Raw genomic sequence first — 17,680 nt, forward strand, 5'->3', positions numbered from 1 at the left:
TCAGTTCCATTCAGTCCCACTTTGTTGTTGGAACTGTTTATGTGTGTGTGTGTGTGTGTGTGTGTGTATAGCCAGACAAAGGGTTCTACTATCATTTTGCCAGAGCCATGAATTTGCATCTTTCACAAGAATGCGGGTACTTTTGCAACCGGACCACTCTTGCTTTGAATCATTCTGAGAAGTGCTGTTCTTTCTTGTAAGCGGCACACACTGGGTATGCACGTGACCTTATACATAATAGGATTCAATAGAATACAATAGCCTTTACTATTCTATTCCATTGTATTCTATAATATTTTAATGTTGGCCTGTAACTCATCTGAAGCAGATGCTCTCTCTTGAATGGGTGGGATTTATCTGCAGTAAGATTATTCTTTATTAACGGATATCAATTTTAGGAAAAGTAGATACATTTTTTTTACACACACACACACACACACACACACACACACACACACACACACAGGCACACACACACACACACACACACACACACACACACACACACACACTCACACACACACACACAGGGGTTACAAGCATAGCCAGTCATGTTAATAAAATAATTATAATGCAATAAATTGCCTCTATTTCTCCTGTTTTATTAACAGAATGTAGATTTGTAGAGAAATGTATTTTAGACATATTATTATGACAATGAAAATTAGACATACAGTAAATACAAATAAAATTTATAGTATCCAATTATCAACAACAAAATGTGTTAAACCAAGCTTATTTGATAATACTGTTATAGGTTTGTTCGGTGTAGAATCCTGCAGAAACTTGTAGAAATGTCTCTTATTGATTCGTTTTTTTTTCTTCTTCTAGTATACCGAATATTTGTCACCATTCAACCATGTTCCAATAAGCCAAAATTTTCCTGAGGGAAATTTGATACGGACTTAATATTCCTAACATACACCAAATGGGCATTGTATAAAATATACTTCTTTTTTACAGTAACTTTTTATTTTCATTTTTAAATATGAGTAAACAACTTTAAAAATATATATATAATAGATAACATAAAAACGTATCTTTATTTATCGTGTGTTCACCATACAGTTGTTTTCACACACAAAAAACAAATACAGAAACAAAACAAAGCAAAATTATACCAGAACAACAAATAAAAATACTAAAGAAAAATATGTATGGCTTTAAAAAATTATTTTCATTGCTTTACTATTTTAAGTCCATGTAATGTTTGCATATAATTTATTAATATATTATTATATTATATATATTTACTTTTTTTTTTTTTACAGTAAACATTCAGTCTATGGTTTTAGGCAGTGTGACGTCACGTGGCGGGCGGCTCACGTATGGCGGAAGGGCAGGTGCAACAGCGGACACGGGCACCATCACAACAACCGTTATCAACGCACCGAGACTGCACACAGGCCTGCGGATACGTCTTCTGATAGCGGAACACACACGCTCATCTCTTTTTGTGTTGTTGCCGGAGAGTGTGGAGGCCCGTCGACATGGCTCTGAACCAGAACAACTCGGAGTCCGGCGGAGTCATCATCAACAACAGTGAAAGGTAACGGGAGCAGCGGGCTAACTGTTAGCTAGCAGTTACCGTTAACTAGACGAACCTGACACGGTCACGCTTAACGTTCTCTCCAGAGAGAACGGTAGTCATTACACTTGTCATTTTACTCTAACAAAGTAATTTATGGTATATCACATTTCTGCTGAATTGAAGAGTGGCCCATAAACAGGGCAAACCGACACCAAATATGCACATAAATCCTATATTGGCAAGTAAAGGCTACGTAAATTGTTATAACGCCATGTTCGTTAACGTGATATTCGCGTTACACGGAACCGGGCTCGAGCCCAAACGTGGCCTTCAACCTGTTATATCACCACTGCAGTCAACCGTAGCAGGCTTCAAGTGAATACACAAGTGTTTACCGACTTGAAAGGTTATATGTATGCTAGGTAAACATATCGAGGGTAAAATGCTATTTAATGATGATGTAACTGTAACTTGTATTTCAGAAGCGCTGCTGCATTGATTAGGCTGCTGTCTTCACCTGCACTCTGGCCTGCACTACTAGAAAACCTTTGTTTTGTCACATCCAGACCAAGACAGCGCAGTTTACATGACTCAGTAAACCCAGTGGCAGGTTCCAACCCTGCTCCTGCACGTTATAAGTTTCCTCCAGCTCTATCACACCTGATTGTAACGCTCATCAAACCTGTGACAAGCTTCTGCTTGATAACAGCAAACCATTACACTCAGGCGTGTCAGAACAGGGAGGGACATAAAAACGTGCAGGGCAGAGTCCCCCCAGGAGCAGGATTGGGCACCCCTGTTCTAGAACATTCTGGAGCGCAAAGATAAACCCATTACAGCTAACCCAGAACCAATAGTGCGCCCTGTCGCTAGATATGTGTAAGCCTAATCCTTTTACTGTAGTACTATTTACTGAAAGCAATTGATGAGCCATGTTTAGAAACTGAACAGTTGCACAATAACGAGTGATCCAATCTTTAAGCTGTTGAGTCAAAGATTAAGAAAGTGGAGCTTGAGTCTTATTGGCAATCAACCCCCCCCCCCCCATGTAAATAATGTAGATTTCTATTTGTTGTACAATGAAAACATGATGTGAAAAAAATGATATTCTGTGTCATCCAATTGTTATGTCCTGTGATCCACTGATCGTTTCTTTTTCTGTCATCAGTGTGTTGATGAACTATGATAATGTGGAGCTGGTTTTCTGCGATGCGGACAGTCTGCCTGAAGCGTTCAGAAAGAGCAAGAAAGGCAGCATCTACCTAACACCATACAGGGTAAGAGACATGACCCAGATGTCTTATTTGATATACATTCACAGCCCCATGCTGACATAATGCCGTCACCCTTTACAACAATTACACAACAACTCTGATTCCACTCATATGTGGTTAGAATTGTTTTCCCCAAGTCTCCTAAGGTACTAGGGAATAGATTAGACTTCTTTTTGAATTAATGTGTGATGAGATAATGTTAGTTGTTGTTGTTTTCTCCCAGGTGATCTTTCTGGCTAAAGGTCGGGATGCACTGCAGTCCTTCATGATGCCCTTCTACCTAATAAAGGGCTGTGAGGTCAAACAACCTGTATTGGGAGCCAATTATATAAAGGGTACTGTCACCGCAGAGCCTGGAGGTAAGAGTGTGTGTGTGTGTGTGTGTGTGTGTGTGTGTGTGTGTGTGTGTGTGTGTGTGTGTGTGTGTGTGTGTGTGTGTGTGTGTGTGTGTGTGTGTGTGTGTGTGTGTGTGTGTGTGTGTGTGTGTGTGTGTGTGTGTGTGTGTGTGTGTGTGTGTGTGTGTGTGTGTGTGTGTGTGTGTGTGTGTGTGTGTGTGTGTGTGTGTGTGTGTGTGTGTGTGTGTGTGTGTGTGTGTGTGTGTGTGTGTACAGGTACAGGTTTGTCAACTAGATTATACTGGTGCATCATACAGTATTCTGTGTCTGTTCAGCACACAGTTACTACATGGATTCATCTTTGTGTTATCTATAACAGGTGGCTGGGAGGGCAGTGCTATGTTCAAGATTATTTTTGCTGCTGGAGGAGCTATAGAGTTCGGGCAGTACATGCTGCAGGTTGCAGCTCAAGGTATGGTTACAAAACAACACGAACCGTATCAAAAGATTCTTATTATAGTACTGACGTTTGCCTGATTGTCCTCCATTGTTTTGCATATTTTGCCTACTCTCCCTGCTTCGCGCCGCGCAGCGTCAAGAGGTCAGCCAGTGACTGCTGGGTTTAGTGGATGCCCCTACATGGCCAATGGAGCCTACACTTACCCTCCTCCCCCTGCTAACGGGATGTACCCTTCCGGACCTCCACCCGGCTACTCCTACCCCAACCCTCTTCCGTCAGGTAGGGGCTGTAACAATTGCAGCCATCATCGCTTTGATTTCTTGATACAAATCTTCTTCAAGTCTTGTGAAAGTGCAGCTGGTCTAATCTGCAGCTCTGTGCTCTTGCTATACAGGTGGATTCTACGCCAACCCTCCAGCATTTGATGCCTCCGCAGCTTACATACCTCCGCCTCCTTATTCTGCTCATCTAGGCCAGCAGCCCCCACATGACCCGGACCTCCCCTCCTCCGCAGCAGGTGAGGCCGTCTGGCAAAGAGGCTCTCTGACTGATGTGTAGCTAGTTGGGGATAGTTCCAGTTCACTCATGGGGCCAGATGCACAAACGGTGTGTATGCACAGAAACCATAGGAGCACCTTTTTCGGCTGGCATAAGTGTAATTTAAGGGGGGGGGTTCATCTACCAGTCTTTCCCCGTGTATGTATGAAGCATCCATGGTAGTGTGAATACAGCAACAAGAGAAAAAGAAAGCCCAATCAACATATTTACGTTACTGCTAGGGCTCCAGTGCCACGAGTCAAATAACGTTAAGTGAACAAGAGTTAGTCCTACTTTCTTCTGTGCTGTGTCTTAGCCAGTTAGCCAGATTTGCGGTCACTTGATCAGCCAAAGATCGTCTATATACATGAAGATAATTGAGCCGTGACCATGTATGATCACTACTATGGGCGGTACCAACTGAAAAACCCCAATAAATCATGTATAAACAGCCATTAATGCATTTAAGCCTGTGTTTAGTGCAGAAAATTTGACAAAATATTTGTAGCTCATGTAGCCATATGTGTGGGCTGTGCAGTGCCTCTCTCTACACACACACACACACACACACACACACACACACACACACACACACACACACACACACACACATAACATTTAGAAAGAAATTCATAATAATCTTCCATACTGTAAGTATGTATGAAATACATTTTCTGTTTTTTATTTTCCTTTCTATATCTGGTCATATGACTTTTTCTTAATTCATATGACACCACCAAAAGCATGAATATTTTGAAAGCCCAGTTTGTTCTGAAAAAAGGATGTAAAATAGTTGATTGTACCTCACAGGCCTGCGGTTTAACAAGCATTCTTACTCAAGGAGACCAGGCTAGAGGAAAAAAAGAATAATATGCCATAGTTAATAGGGTTGGTGGTTAATCCTAAGATTTACCCTCCCCCAAAAGTTAATGTTTTGTTTTAGAAAAGATCAGTGAAGGTGAAAAAACAAGTTACCACTTTCAAGATGGTTTGAAATTATAATGAGTAATTATTTGGTGTATTGTTTTAATGTGTATCAGATCAGAGAAGGTGAAGAGAGACAGGCTGAGAGCAGCGAGAGAGAGGTTTCAAATTTAAATACAAAAGGTAAAAACATCGACATGATATCCTTACCATTATTCATTTGAACTATTCTTGTGATCTGTCTCTCTACCTGAGAGGCTCATGCAGCCTGTGTGTGTTTGTTATTCAAGAAAAAATTAAGTTTATGCACGTAATAATATATTTATACACTGGAGATCAAAATTAGAGAACACATTATAAATACTTGATTTATTCTGAAATACTGTTATTTTTTACTGTTCAGAATTTGATAGGATATCTGCTGTGGCTGTACCCCTGCTGTACTAGAATGTTTTTTTTAAATAACCAAGGCACTTTAACAAAAACCTTTTGTTTTGTGGAAAAAAAGCAGTGAGCAAAATCAGAAACCTCCCAGTTATTGGTGTTAATCTGACACCTGGTGACAATTGACTTAATGTTGGACATCCTATTTAACACTCTCCTGGTTACTTTATAAGATGCCAATCCGCTCTAAGGTGACTGAAATACTGAGACAGCAGGTGTTGAAGGCCAAAGGGATGACCCTCCCAGCCATCAGAGAGAGGTCGGGCGTTCATACAATTTTAGCTGCGATAGCTTTGGCCGATGTAATGAGGAGGAGACTGAATATAAGTTGGAAATGTCTTTAGTCAATGCCAATATTTAAAAAGCTAAGCTTGTTTGTGCATCTGTTAAAATACAACAATGTTAAATGGTAACAAATGAGACAAAAAAAACATTCAATTCATTCAGTCATTCAATCAGAAAATTGCTTCTTAAACAAACATTTATTTAACAGGGCTATTGTCTGCATTGTCTGTTTAATCTGTGTTCAGTTGTAGGCTATAATTGCAGCATAGTTTGAAAATGCAAAGGAAAAATGTTGTTTTCCAAACATTCTGTTGTCGTGTGGCCCCTAAAAGACTTCAGTTATACTTGCTTACCGTTCCACAACCAGTTTCCAAATGACAAACGTTTTATCTACACTTGAACAGCTTCAACTTGAGCGCTATGAATGAATCATCATCCTTCTGACATTTAATAATAATACAAATTGAGTTTTACGGCCATGATGGCAGAAACCTGATGAATTAGTCCACAACTTTTGATATGCAAACAGAGTTTAAGGGGGTTTCTACATCCAATTATGGCGAACCGTGGGTGTGGAAATCAGGCTCGAGCATGTGCTCCCAGTTCCACAATGATTGAGATTCATGAAACAGAACCCAGCTTGCATGTGGCTTTATTGATCTTACGAAAAGAAAGCATATGAATATTTCTGTTTGTGCGTACACACATTTTTAGTTGTGAATCTGCAGAGAGTCTTATACATGTGGTCCCAGGAGTTAAGACAAAATGAAAATGAAAAGATAGTGAGTTGATTTAGGAAGCTACATTGGATTGATTGCCTTTTGACTAGTATATTTAAAATCTCTTTTTGTATTAAATCTCATTTTATATAATTTATTGTATTGCCTTTAACTGTTATTATGATGCTATGCATTCTTTGTATCCTGCTTTGTCATTGCCCCTTATTTAAATCAACTGGAGTTGTTTTTGAAGAGGGCACCTGTAATGCTGCGGTTTAGTACGGCTAAAATGGAGCATGAGCTGGACAGGCGTTTGGTGCTGTGTCAGTAAGGATGCGGGCGTTGACCTTTTGCGCTCAAGAGGGAGTTGAGCCAGAAGGCAAAGCTCTCGATTTACCAGTCCATCTATGTTTTACCCCTCACCTATGGTCATGAGCTTTGGGGAGTGACACAAGGAATGAGATCTTAGATACAAGCGGTCAAAAAGAAAAAGACCCGTAGGGTGGCTGGGCTTGATATGGAGAGGAGCTCAGACATCCAGAGGGAGCACAGAGCAGAGCCGCTGCTCCTTTGCATTGAAAGGGACCAGTTGAGGTGGTTATGGTATCCGATCAGGATTTCTGAGCATGTCCAACTTGTAAAAGGCTCAGGGGTAGACCCAGAAAACGCTAGGGTGTTATACATCTTGCCAAGAGTTTGGATTTCCCCAGTAAAAGCTAGAAAGCGTTGCTGGGGAGAGGGACGTCTGGAATTCTCTGCTTCGCCTGCTTCCCTCGCAATGAGCCCACGGATAAAAGGAGGAAAATAGATGGATGGACGTATTAATATGTTTTTATGTGACAAACTGATTAATTGAATTCATGTCCCTCTCTCATTTTTCGTGTCTTTCCCAGCGGAGGCCAAAGCAGCCGAGGCAGCAGCAAGCGCCAGCTGTGCCACGCTGCCTTCTACACATGTGTACCTGCCACAGGTAGGCTGCCCTCCATTACTCTGCTCCACATTGATGTTGCATGGATGAATCTGTAATAAATCAGTTGGCTGAGATATTGAGCTGGCCGTCAAGTATGAGCTAGTGGGTGTCACTCACTTTGAGTACAGCAACTGTGCCCTTTATGGAATCATCAGTATTTGTGATGTCTCTCCACTCAGTTATTTAGGTTTTGTTCAACTTGTCATGTGGCTGCACATCGCTATTATTAATATCGTTTCCAGTGCTTTTGTCAGCTTAAAGATATCGGAGAGATGCAATCACTGGCATTTACATTTTGAATCAAACTCTTAGTTTGTCCTTTAAGTTTGTGCTCTTAAAAGCAATATTTTTTAAGAACAATTCATTTGCATATCATTTGACAATATATCATTGAATTTGAGCTGAAACAGTTTGTCAAATAATTGAACAACTATTTTGATTAAAAAAATTATTTCTACGAGTTATGTTTCAAGCAAAAATGCAACTATTTTCTGCTTTCAGCTACTACTGTAAGGGTTTTATTTATATAATGGTTAACTTAATACCTTTTTGGGTTTTGTTACTTTGGTCCAATAGAACAAGCAATTTGGGCTATGGGAAATTATAATTTTCCACTATTTTCTGAAAATATATTAAACAAATAGATTAAATAATTAAGTTAATCAAGAGAATCAGCAGATTACACAAGGTATGTATCAATACACATGCAAGTCAAAACTGTGCTTTGCTGAAGTGGGGCATTCCTTTTATTTGTTTCAAGCTACATTTTGCCCTGTTTTTATTGGGGTAAGAGAAGTTCCACCAATCACAACACTGCCACACAGTCCAAAGGTGGACCCCCTAATTGGTTGCTGCAGCAGCCGGCCCATAAATACACCACACTGCCACACTGTTGGTACTTCAGACCAAGATTGCAGTAAAATGAGAATGCATGTTCTAAGAAATGGGTGCTTACAAGTCCACAGGGGTGCACGTAGCCTGAAGCCTGTGACAGCTTAGTGTAACTATTTTATGATTACAAAGTTGAGCAGCTGTTGGTTTGCCACAGCCTAGGTCTGTGAGGTTTTAGCGTGCTGTGCCGCGCCCCTGATGCTGTGGTTTGACATTGAACTTTCAGATACCTGCTTTACTTGACTTGATCGCTTTCAACTGTACAGGAGTCTTGCTCTTTCATAATAAAAGCTTTTAAATAACAAAATAACAGGGGACTTTTATCATGAAAAATGTATAGGAAATCAAACGCTTATCCATTGTTTTGCAGCCGCTACTTTGACCACTTCTAAATAGCAACAGCAGAAGTTGTGATCTAAATATCTGTAGAAATAGCCTATATATGTGAATTCAGGTACATTTATGAAACTAAAGATAAGGTTATTGTCCACTGGCGATCTCTGGGGACCTGCTGCCGACACCGCCTTTGCCAGGAAACAGCAGCACACAACTTCAGAGAGATCTTGCCCCTTTTATGGTGCAACAATGTATTGAACTAATTTGAATCGCAGTAGCTGTAAATACTGTTAATGCAACAACTTGTTTACAACTGTACAGTACTGTTGACTTTCCTGTCTCCACAGGACAAGCCTCCTCCCTACTCCCCTCAAGAAGACAAGAAGAACCAGTAGACATGCTTGATCTCACCCTCATTCCTCTCCATCCCGTTCTCTCTATCCTACTGGATCACCTCGTTTCTCATTCCACTAACTTGGCACCAGGAAGGCCAACATCTTCCTGTTTAACATGATTCCCTCTTTCTCATCTTCCTAGTCTCCTTCCAACTCATTCCTTTTGTTTTCCCTTTTTTTCTCATTCCAATGCTTTCCCACCTCAGCCTATACATTTCAAATTCCTTTGAATGATTCATATATTGTAATCGGTTTAATTCTCTTCAGAAGCACCTTTACTTGATGGAAAGAAAGAAATATTTGTAGCAATCTTTGAGAGAAACAAGATTGTTCAGGCCAAAGTTTCAGGAATTGTTTGTTCTTTTCCCAGTGTGGTTGACAAAAACCTTGCAAACTAACTAGCTACTTTAGCATTCATTGCCTTGCAGATGTCCCAAGAATTATACCGGCAACCTAAACTTTAGATTTAGCCCTGTTGTTACACTCACTTATAATTTTCTGCGACTGCCTATTAAAATAGACTGAAACTAATAATGTTAATTTGCCAATCTATTCAGAGGCAAGCTGAATGCAGTGTTTTATTTTTCTATCATTTGTGTGTACAGGCTTTTAATATATGTAGACTTTTAAAAATGAGATATTTTCTCAAGAACACTAACTTATAGAAAAACTAGCTTTTGTAAAGAGAGCAGATTGCAGTGTGGCCTGGTTTGCTTTGACATGTTTTGAGAGGACCACAAAGATTAGAGCAGAGTCGAGCCCCCGCAGTGAATCCCTGAGCCTGGATTAGAGCGGAGAGGGACGGCAAACAAGGGGGGATTATTTATGTGCAAGAGCTGAGCTCAGTCATCCAATGATGTCACTTCCTGTTTTGTCATGCCTCTGAACATTCGAGAGAACAAACGGTCACTCGCCAGCCTGCTTCACCTTTCATTCTCTTTAATGTACATTTGAAATACTTAAGAAACAAACCAGAGGACTTTCTCACCGTTTCTACTTCCTGTTGTTGTGATCTTAACTCTCCAGTTTGGGGTCAGTCTTTAAATCTGATCTGAGCACCTCAGTATCTGAGCCTCTACTCTTCCTTCCTCTGTAGTCACTTATCTATCTACTGTATCTGTGGCACATCCGTGGCGGATTCTTTGCACTTTCAGAATGCTATGCATCGGGCTCCTGTTCGCTCTGTCATGGCTGTGTGTATAATATTAATAAGGCTCTGTATTTATTTCAAACTAATTTATTGAATAATTCATGTAAAATGGCTCAAGAAAAACTAAGCATGGTCTCAACTGATGCATGTATGCATTGGACTGGATTTTATTAAATTGATCTTGATTCATGTTAAAACCAAACTGTCTTTGTCTTTATTTCTACACGGAGCATCACTTTATCACACATTGATGGGTATTCCACTTTAAACACAGCATAGTGCATTAGCATACTTAACATAAACATTTGCCAGAGTCAGCTGGAGGGGTTATGTTTTATGTCATTAGGCTAAAACAGCCTGGAAATGTGCTTTTCCCTTCTCAGTCGGTAGTCGTTGTCTGCGCTACCAGACAACTTGTGCAAATCCACAGCAGTTTCCAAAGACTGATGCATGATGTCCTGAGCCTTGAGTAACTTAACATTCCAAAAGGTCACATCTATGCTCATGGTGCTCATGATTGAATAAAAAAGGCCATACAGGCCAATAAAAACATTTGTACAGTACAGCAGATTCCATCACAACACTGTCAGCATCACAGGTTTAAGAATGTACAGGCAGGGTGATTTGTTTGTGTATCATGCCAAGATCCCAAGAGGATAAAAACCGGTGAAACTTTCTGTTCTGTATTCTCAGTAGTAATGTACAGCCCACAATGATTTGGTTTCACCTACATCGCTACATGTCAGTGAAGGCCGTACTTTTAACAGGACAGTGTCTCACAAAATGAATTACATTCACTGTACCCTGCAGTGTTTTTTGTCCTGTACGTACCGTATTATGAACTGGCTCATGTCCTTCTGTGGTCTGACTTGCACCCAGACAAAAAAAGGTTTGTGTATATAGCATCACTTTTATCTCTCAAGGCTTAATACTTGAACTTACAAATTAAAAAAAAAAATCTAGTATAACCAGAATTGCCTCATTTAATTCCTCAAGCAAGAATAGCAAACAGTTAGCCTGGCTCTGACCAAACTGCTCATCCATGAAGGTGGTATTGCTTTTCTCATCTAACACTCAGCAAGAACGCGAATAAGCAGATCTCCCAAAATTGATTTTTCAAAGCAGACTAGAGTTGAACACAATAGAATCTGACAGCTGGGATGAGGATCAGCACCTCTAAATCTGAGGCCATGGCCCCCTGGGCGCCTTCCTAGGGAAGTGTTCCTGGCACGTCCAGCTGGGAGGAGCCCTCGGGGAAGACCGAGGACCACGTTGAGAGATTATATCTCCACACTGGCCTGGGAACGCCTCGGGATCCCCCAGTTAGAGCTGGTTAATGTGGCCCGGAAAAGGGAAGTTTGGGGTCCCCTGCTAAAGCTGCTGCCCCCGCGACCCGACCCTGGATAAACGATTGAAGATGAGTGAGTGAGTGAGTGATGTGCAACACAAGTTGGCAGCACACTGTCGCCCTTTCAAGGTTATGTATTTGTAACACCAGTCAAATTGCACGCGTTTAACACTAAGGGTTAAAGAAAATATTGCCGCAGTAGTAAATTGGAATGACCTTTGTTCGCTTGGCGATTCGCCCCGCTACATTTATTTCTAGAAATGTAGTTTTTTCTGTGTCATCTCTGCAAATACAGACAGCACCACACACAGTTTTATAAGTGATGATTGTGAGGAATTATTTTTGCATTAGTCTATACATTGGTTTTGGGAAAATCCTACTCGTTTTTTCCCTTGCACGGCAGCTAGATTCTCGCAATATCACAAGACCACATAAAAATCGATCTTGTCAGGCTTCAAGTAATGCGTTTGTGCCTAAACCACAGCAGTTCGGACCAATCAGCGTCCTGTGGGGAGATGCTGGCAGCTAGTTCATCCAATCACCTGCCATGTATTTTTCTTAAAGTGCCTGCCCTATTTCCAAACAGTTTCTGATGACAGATTCTCAGGTGGTTTTGTGAAACTCATTCTGCCTTTAAAATAGAACTCTTCCTTCCAGAAACGCTCCAGGCATATGGAGCAGATCAGGTTTGAACTCTGAGACTCCTTACGTTATTGTCGTTTGGTAAGTAATGATGATAATAAGCCAAAGCCAAGTGGACCATTTTGGAGGAGAAAGCCCAGTATAGTCAGTTCTTCTTAAAACAAATGTAGGAATGCAGTAATTAAATAAAGAAGAAAAAAAAAAGATTAAAAAAACCTGTTTAAGAGGGATCCTCTATGTTGAGTCAGTTAGTGCCAATGTTAAATAGTGCTTCTTATTACTGAGCTCCCTTCTTTACTTCTCTTTATGAGTCAGCTCATGTGGAGCAGAGGGTGATGCTGACTCCCTCTCCTATCCAGCAGGCGGGGAACAGTTCCTGGCTGAAGGCACAGTGGAAGGCGTGGAGTCTGGTCTGACCGTCTCCGTAGTAGGTGAGTGTCCCCGCCTCGTAGTCCAGCAGCATGCCGATGCGGCTGTGCTGGGAGTGTCCGGCCAGAGTTTCCCGCCGACCGTTGTGCCAGGCGCTGAGCTGATGCTCGTCCAGCTGCAAGCTCCAGGACAGTTCGTTCATACCCACCATGCACTTCTTGCCCTTCTCCTTCCTGGGGATGGTCTCGTAGGTTACCTGATGAAGAGGTGGGGGGGAAGCCAGAGGATCACCAAAGGAATTTGTCTGGAGACCATCAATTTCTCAACAAATTGTCATGGCAAATTATCCATTAGTTGTTGAGATACTACAATAAACCAATAGACTAGCACAAACTCAGATGGTCAACGCGGTAAACATTATGGTTATACCATGTTCTGGGTGAGTACTCAATTTTGAGGCTGCAGGGTTTTCATTATGTGTTAATAAATGCCTACTAGTTCCAATGAAACCTTCTGTTCACTGTTATAAGTCAATGCCCCTCATTCTCTGTAAACCACAGGATGGCGACTGTAACACAAACCCTCTAAACTGAATTATCACATAAATGATAATCTCACATCCCATTTGCTGTTCAACTCACCAATTCAGGTGACCTGTCATTTTGGGTGCACTCACATCAGACTAAGATCCGTGATCCTTGCGGTGCTTAAGCGCGATTGATCCCCCTCCCTTCCCCCCCGCCGGCCAGGCAAGGCCTGTTCTCAAACTGCTTCAAAAGATCTGGGCCACAGCAGGATTGCGTCTTCCTTTTCCATCATCACGTTGTAAATGTCCATCACGGGGAACAGGCGCATATAAATTAACGTCAGGAACACCTTTTATCCTCGTGCTCTTGCTCGTACATGTACAATCGTGCCGTGACGACGACCACCTTTCTCAACCCGGTTGCACACTCAAACTAATCAAACAAACTAGACTTTAGCTTGGGCATGGTACGAATGTTAAGTTTGAGTGCACCCTTATTGAGGAAAATCTAATTGACTCTGAATCGTGCGTAACGTTTGTGTAACATGCATGGTTCCTTACCCCGAGGTAGGCCCAGGGCTTGGACACCTCTAGCTCCCAGTAGTGCTGTCCATGGGTGAAGCCCTGAAAGCATAGCACCTGCCAGGTGTGATCGAAGCGAGCCTCATGGGCTGGGACAGGGCGTGGTCCGGAGGTCAGGTGCTCCGCCCTCCGGTTCTCCTGGGACAGAAACAGGTGTCCGTTGGCTGTGCGAGGGTCAAAGGTCAGAGAGCATCGGTCTGTAATGAGGAAGAAAGAATTGAACAGACAGATTGAAGCAGGAACAGATATACTGTATATATTGTTAACATATGTGTCTGTGCCCTGTTACCTTCCCAAATAATTTTATGGTCACAGGAATAACAATTAGCCACTGTGTGACCTTGCTGTCCCCATCTTTGACTCCTCATAACTATTTCATCCAAGCACTGAAGCCTATTTCTCTGCTGCACCTTTGCAAATTAATTAGTCAGAAGAACCAGAGATTCGGGTAAATATTTGGAACAAAAACAGTGTAAAAAGTTAGACAAAACTTACAAGCACTGAGGCCCTCCTTACCACCAGGGTGGCATGAGGCAGCTGGACTAGGAACCACAGCTAGGACCGGCCTCTTATCCTGAGGAGAACCTGGAGACCAATGACAATCTTGAAAACACAGAGCAAAGATCGGAGAACAAACAGCTGGTATTTCAAACTAAAGGCATATTACCGTCTTTGTCTGGACCCACAGCAGTGCTGACAGCTTTCTCTAGGTCCTCACACACCAGCTTGGAGACTCGGGACAGGACATCTGTGACGCCATTTAATCGGTCTTGAAGGTTTGACGTTACATCTGTGGGAATATCCTTGAAATGTGGAACTTCTATGACAATTGATTCCTGTGAAGAGATATGCATTTGGAAGACCTTGATGATGAGTGCAATATACTCGTAGTATTACGATAGTCGTTCCATTTAAGCCAAATGATTGATAGTGTAAAGACAGGGGTACAAACCTTGATGAGCTCTGTATCAGAGAGTTTATGTATAGCTGCTATCTGTCCCTCGCTCTCTTGGAGTATCTGGGAGCGCTCCTTGAGTTCAGCTAGCCGCGCCTCCGCTTCAGTGATGGCAGCTACTTTCTGCTCCTCAATGAAAAGCTCTGTTGCCTCCTGCTTCTCCGACAGTATTTTAATCAGGGTGGAGAACTTGACACTGACCCAGGTGGAAGTCTGCTGAAGACTCACCTGTTGATGGGAAAAGGAAGAATCATATACCTGCTTTGAGGAATTTGAGGACACATAGTTAGTGGTGTCCATCCCTAATTCACTACAATATTATCAAACTTCAACTGCAGAAGACCTGAACATTTCTTATTTTATTGTAGAGATTCATTTATCGGTTAGCCGATATTATTGGACAATACTGGCCTATCACAGACATATGGGTATCTATCAGTATATGTTTTCTTATAGGAAAACCTTTTTTTAACAGAACGTATAATGCAGAAAACAATGCATTAAAGACAAATGGTGTCATATAGCTTCCTATTTTATCTATTCTTTATCTACATGGTCAGCAATTGACTGATACTGAACATGATGTTTATTATTACTTTCTGTTTCACTTCTAGATAGCTTTAAAAAAGACATTAAAAAAACATTGCAAGACTTGACTACACTCAGTTTGAACTCAAATATGGCAGTGTGGCTTTGAGTTAAGAGAAAAAGAGAGCAAAGCTTAAATTGGGGGGGTTACCTTAGCTTGATTGATATTCTCATCCAGGTCATTTATACTTTTCTGCGTCTCTTCAGTGAGTTTCCCCACCTCCTTACTCTTCCTTTCCAGTAGCAGCTGTAAAGAGAACAACTCTAATTGAGACAGTGCATTTCACATAGTCACAATCACAGACTCCTGTGATGCTGGAATAAAGAGGACAGTGTCATAACTGGAATGACGGCCGTGTTACAATACCAGCTGAGCAAATGTGCTAGCATTACTATACCTGTTGAGTTTCCCTTTCTGCCTCCAACATGACCTTCTCGTGGTTCACACATTCAGAGATGCCACACTCGCAGCACACAGCCATTTTGTCCTGCCTGCAATAATAAACCAAAGGCTTTTTATGGCGATCACACAGCAGCATGGCTCTCGCCCCTTCGCTTCCCCGCATAAGCGACTCTCTAAAGGTGGGGCCGGTACTGTTGGCAGCCTCAGTCAAGACTGACAGGGACACATTACGCTTGAGAACAGGCCTGGTGGGGAACTCCTCATTGCAAAATGGGCACTGAGGTCCGATATCAGACTTGCTCTTGGTGTCCCAGTGAGTGGTGATGCACTTATGACAGAAGGTGTGACCGCAGGGGATGGTTACAGGGAGCCGGAAACGCTCCAGGCATATAGCGCAGTTCAGGTTTGAATTCTGAGACTCCATCTCCGAAGGAGTAGCTGACATCTCTGTGAAAAAAAGGTTAAAAGGTGGAGGTTGGACACGATCTGATAGAAATTGAGAGAATCAGTGTATAATATCCCTACCACACCATTGTAGTACTGTAACTTAATTGCTCAACTTTTGAATCCCTTTATGTGTGGTTTGTTAGATAAGGAAAAATACAGTGTACATATACAAATATCACAGTGCTTATAGCACTCTGATAATTTGCAACACCGATCTCTAGAAGGGATTTGTGGCAAAATGAGATTAAAACCCTGAGGTATAAAGAAGGTAAACAGAGTACAGGAAGACACAATAAAACACAGGGTAAAAAGCAGACAAACGAGGTTACAAATGGTATATAGAAACGGTTTCCCCGAAGAGCAAAGAGAAATGAAATCGCCCACGTTTTAATTAGTGACAGTTATTAGACTGTGCACCAGCAAAGTCCCGGTCAAGCAGCTGGCTGCCACACAATAACTCAGCCAAGTGAAAGGAGAAGCTAACGTTAGCTCACGTTAGCCTGGAATCAAGTCAGTTCACGTTAGCTAACGTCAGGACGTGGGGACGAATAATAATAACGTTAGTCTAAATATAAAAACATAATTTAAGTGTAAACTGGCGCAGACTTTAACACTCAGCCCGATATATACGTAACAAAACACGACACAATATGAATGCTTACCACTTCAACGGACACATTCGTGCACAGCATCTGTGTGAAAACTGAATATCGTCACAGGAAGCTTCCCTGATGACGACAGACGCAAACATGGTGCCTTCACGTGCGGTCGGGAAAATCGATAACCGTGTAATAGACAGTGTTACATGTAATACCGCTGTTGTTACCTCAGACGATTTTGTCACAAGGCACTCCATTTATGAAAACAATATTCCCAAGGCACATCTTTACATATAATTCTATGTTAATCATCATAATTAAGAAATAATCAATAATGAGAAAATGGTATTACATTTAAAATGCGGAAAAACAGAAGCATTATAACTTTGTGGCTTCGCTAAGGAGGGGCTTGGTGCTTCAGCCTGCGCCCTTAAAATTAATTAAAAAGCTAACAAACTAGATATATTTGTAAGACTGTTTATCTGTTTTACTTTTCATCTCATTTTTATCCAAAAATGTGCAGCATTTATTAAATGACATCGTAACAACTTTACTTTTATCGGATAAACACAGGTGACTTCAAACAGAAGATGTCAATGATTGTGACGTCCAACCAAAGTGCATTTTTCCATTTTATATTAATATTAAATATTAAAATTACTATAATTAATATCATTATTATACTATAATCCTATTTATTACATTCATCTAACTTTATCCCAACTTCGCGGCCTGGGACGCTGACACATGGGTTTCACGTGTTAATCTTTATTTATCCTAAATAAAATACATACATCCTGATGAATGTTTTGGCAATATTGAATTATTATTCTGAAGTAGTGGAGCATAACTATAAAGTAGCAGAAAATGGAAAAACCTTCATCCAGTTCAAATGAGTAAAGCAAACCAAAGGAAAATAAATTGGAAAGATAAGATAAGATAAGATTTGCTAAATTTCTTTAGAGTCGCA

The 17,680-nt window shown here is 41.2% G+C and overlaps 2 protein-coding genes across 2 annotated transcripts; one reads left to right on the plus strand and one right to left on the minus strand.

The window, feature by feature from the left end:
- The first annotated feature begins 1,394 nt into the window (after positions 1 to 1,394).
- Positions 1,395 to 10,360, plus strand: wbp2 (WW domain binding protein 2). The gene is made up of 8 exons (XM_083932628.1): positions 1,395 to 1,549; positions 2,700 to 2,808; positions 3,029 to 3,164; positions 3,520 to 3,612; positions 3,733 to 3,879; positions 3,995 to 4,117; positions 7,403 to 7,479; positions 9,054 to 10,360. Exons 1-8 carry the CDS (start codon positions 1,491 to 1,493, stop codon positions 9,099 to 9,101), a joined length of 792 nt encoding a protein of 263 aa, XP_083788754.1. The 5' UTR covers positions 1,395 to 1,490; the 3' UTR covers positions 9,102 to 10,360.
- A 165-nt stretch (positions 10,361 to 10,525) lies between these two features.
- Positions 10,526 to 16,834, minus strand: trim65 (tripartite motif containing 65). The gene is made up of 8 exons (XM_083933152.1): positions 16,774 to 16,834; positions 15,660 to 16,111; positions 15,413 to 15,508; positions 14,671 to 14,901; positions 14,386 to 14,554; positions 14,214 to 14,303; positions 13,698 to 13,915; positions 10,526 to 12,866 (listed from the first exon to the last, which is right to left on the minus strand). Exons 2-8 carry the CDS (start codon positions 16,107 to 16,109, stop codon positions 12,558 to 12,560), a joined length of 1,563 nt encoding a protein of 520 aa, XP_083789278.1. The 5' UTR covers positions 16,110 to 16,111; positions 16,774 to 16,834; the 3' UTR covers positions 10,526 to 12,557.
- Positions 16,835 to 17,680: the final 846 nt, after the last annotated feature.

This window comes from Echiichthys vipera (assembly GCF_963691815.1).
Source record: "Echiichthys vipera genome assembly, chromosome: 18".
Taxonomy (NCBI): Eukaryota; Metazoa; Chordata; class Actinopteri; order Perciformes; family Trachinidae; genus Echiichthys; species Echiichthys vipera.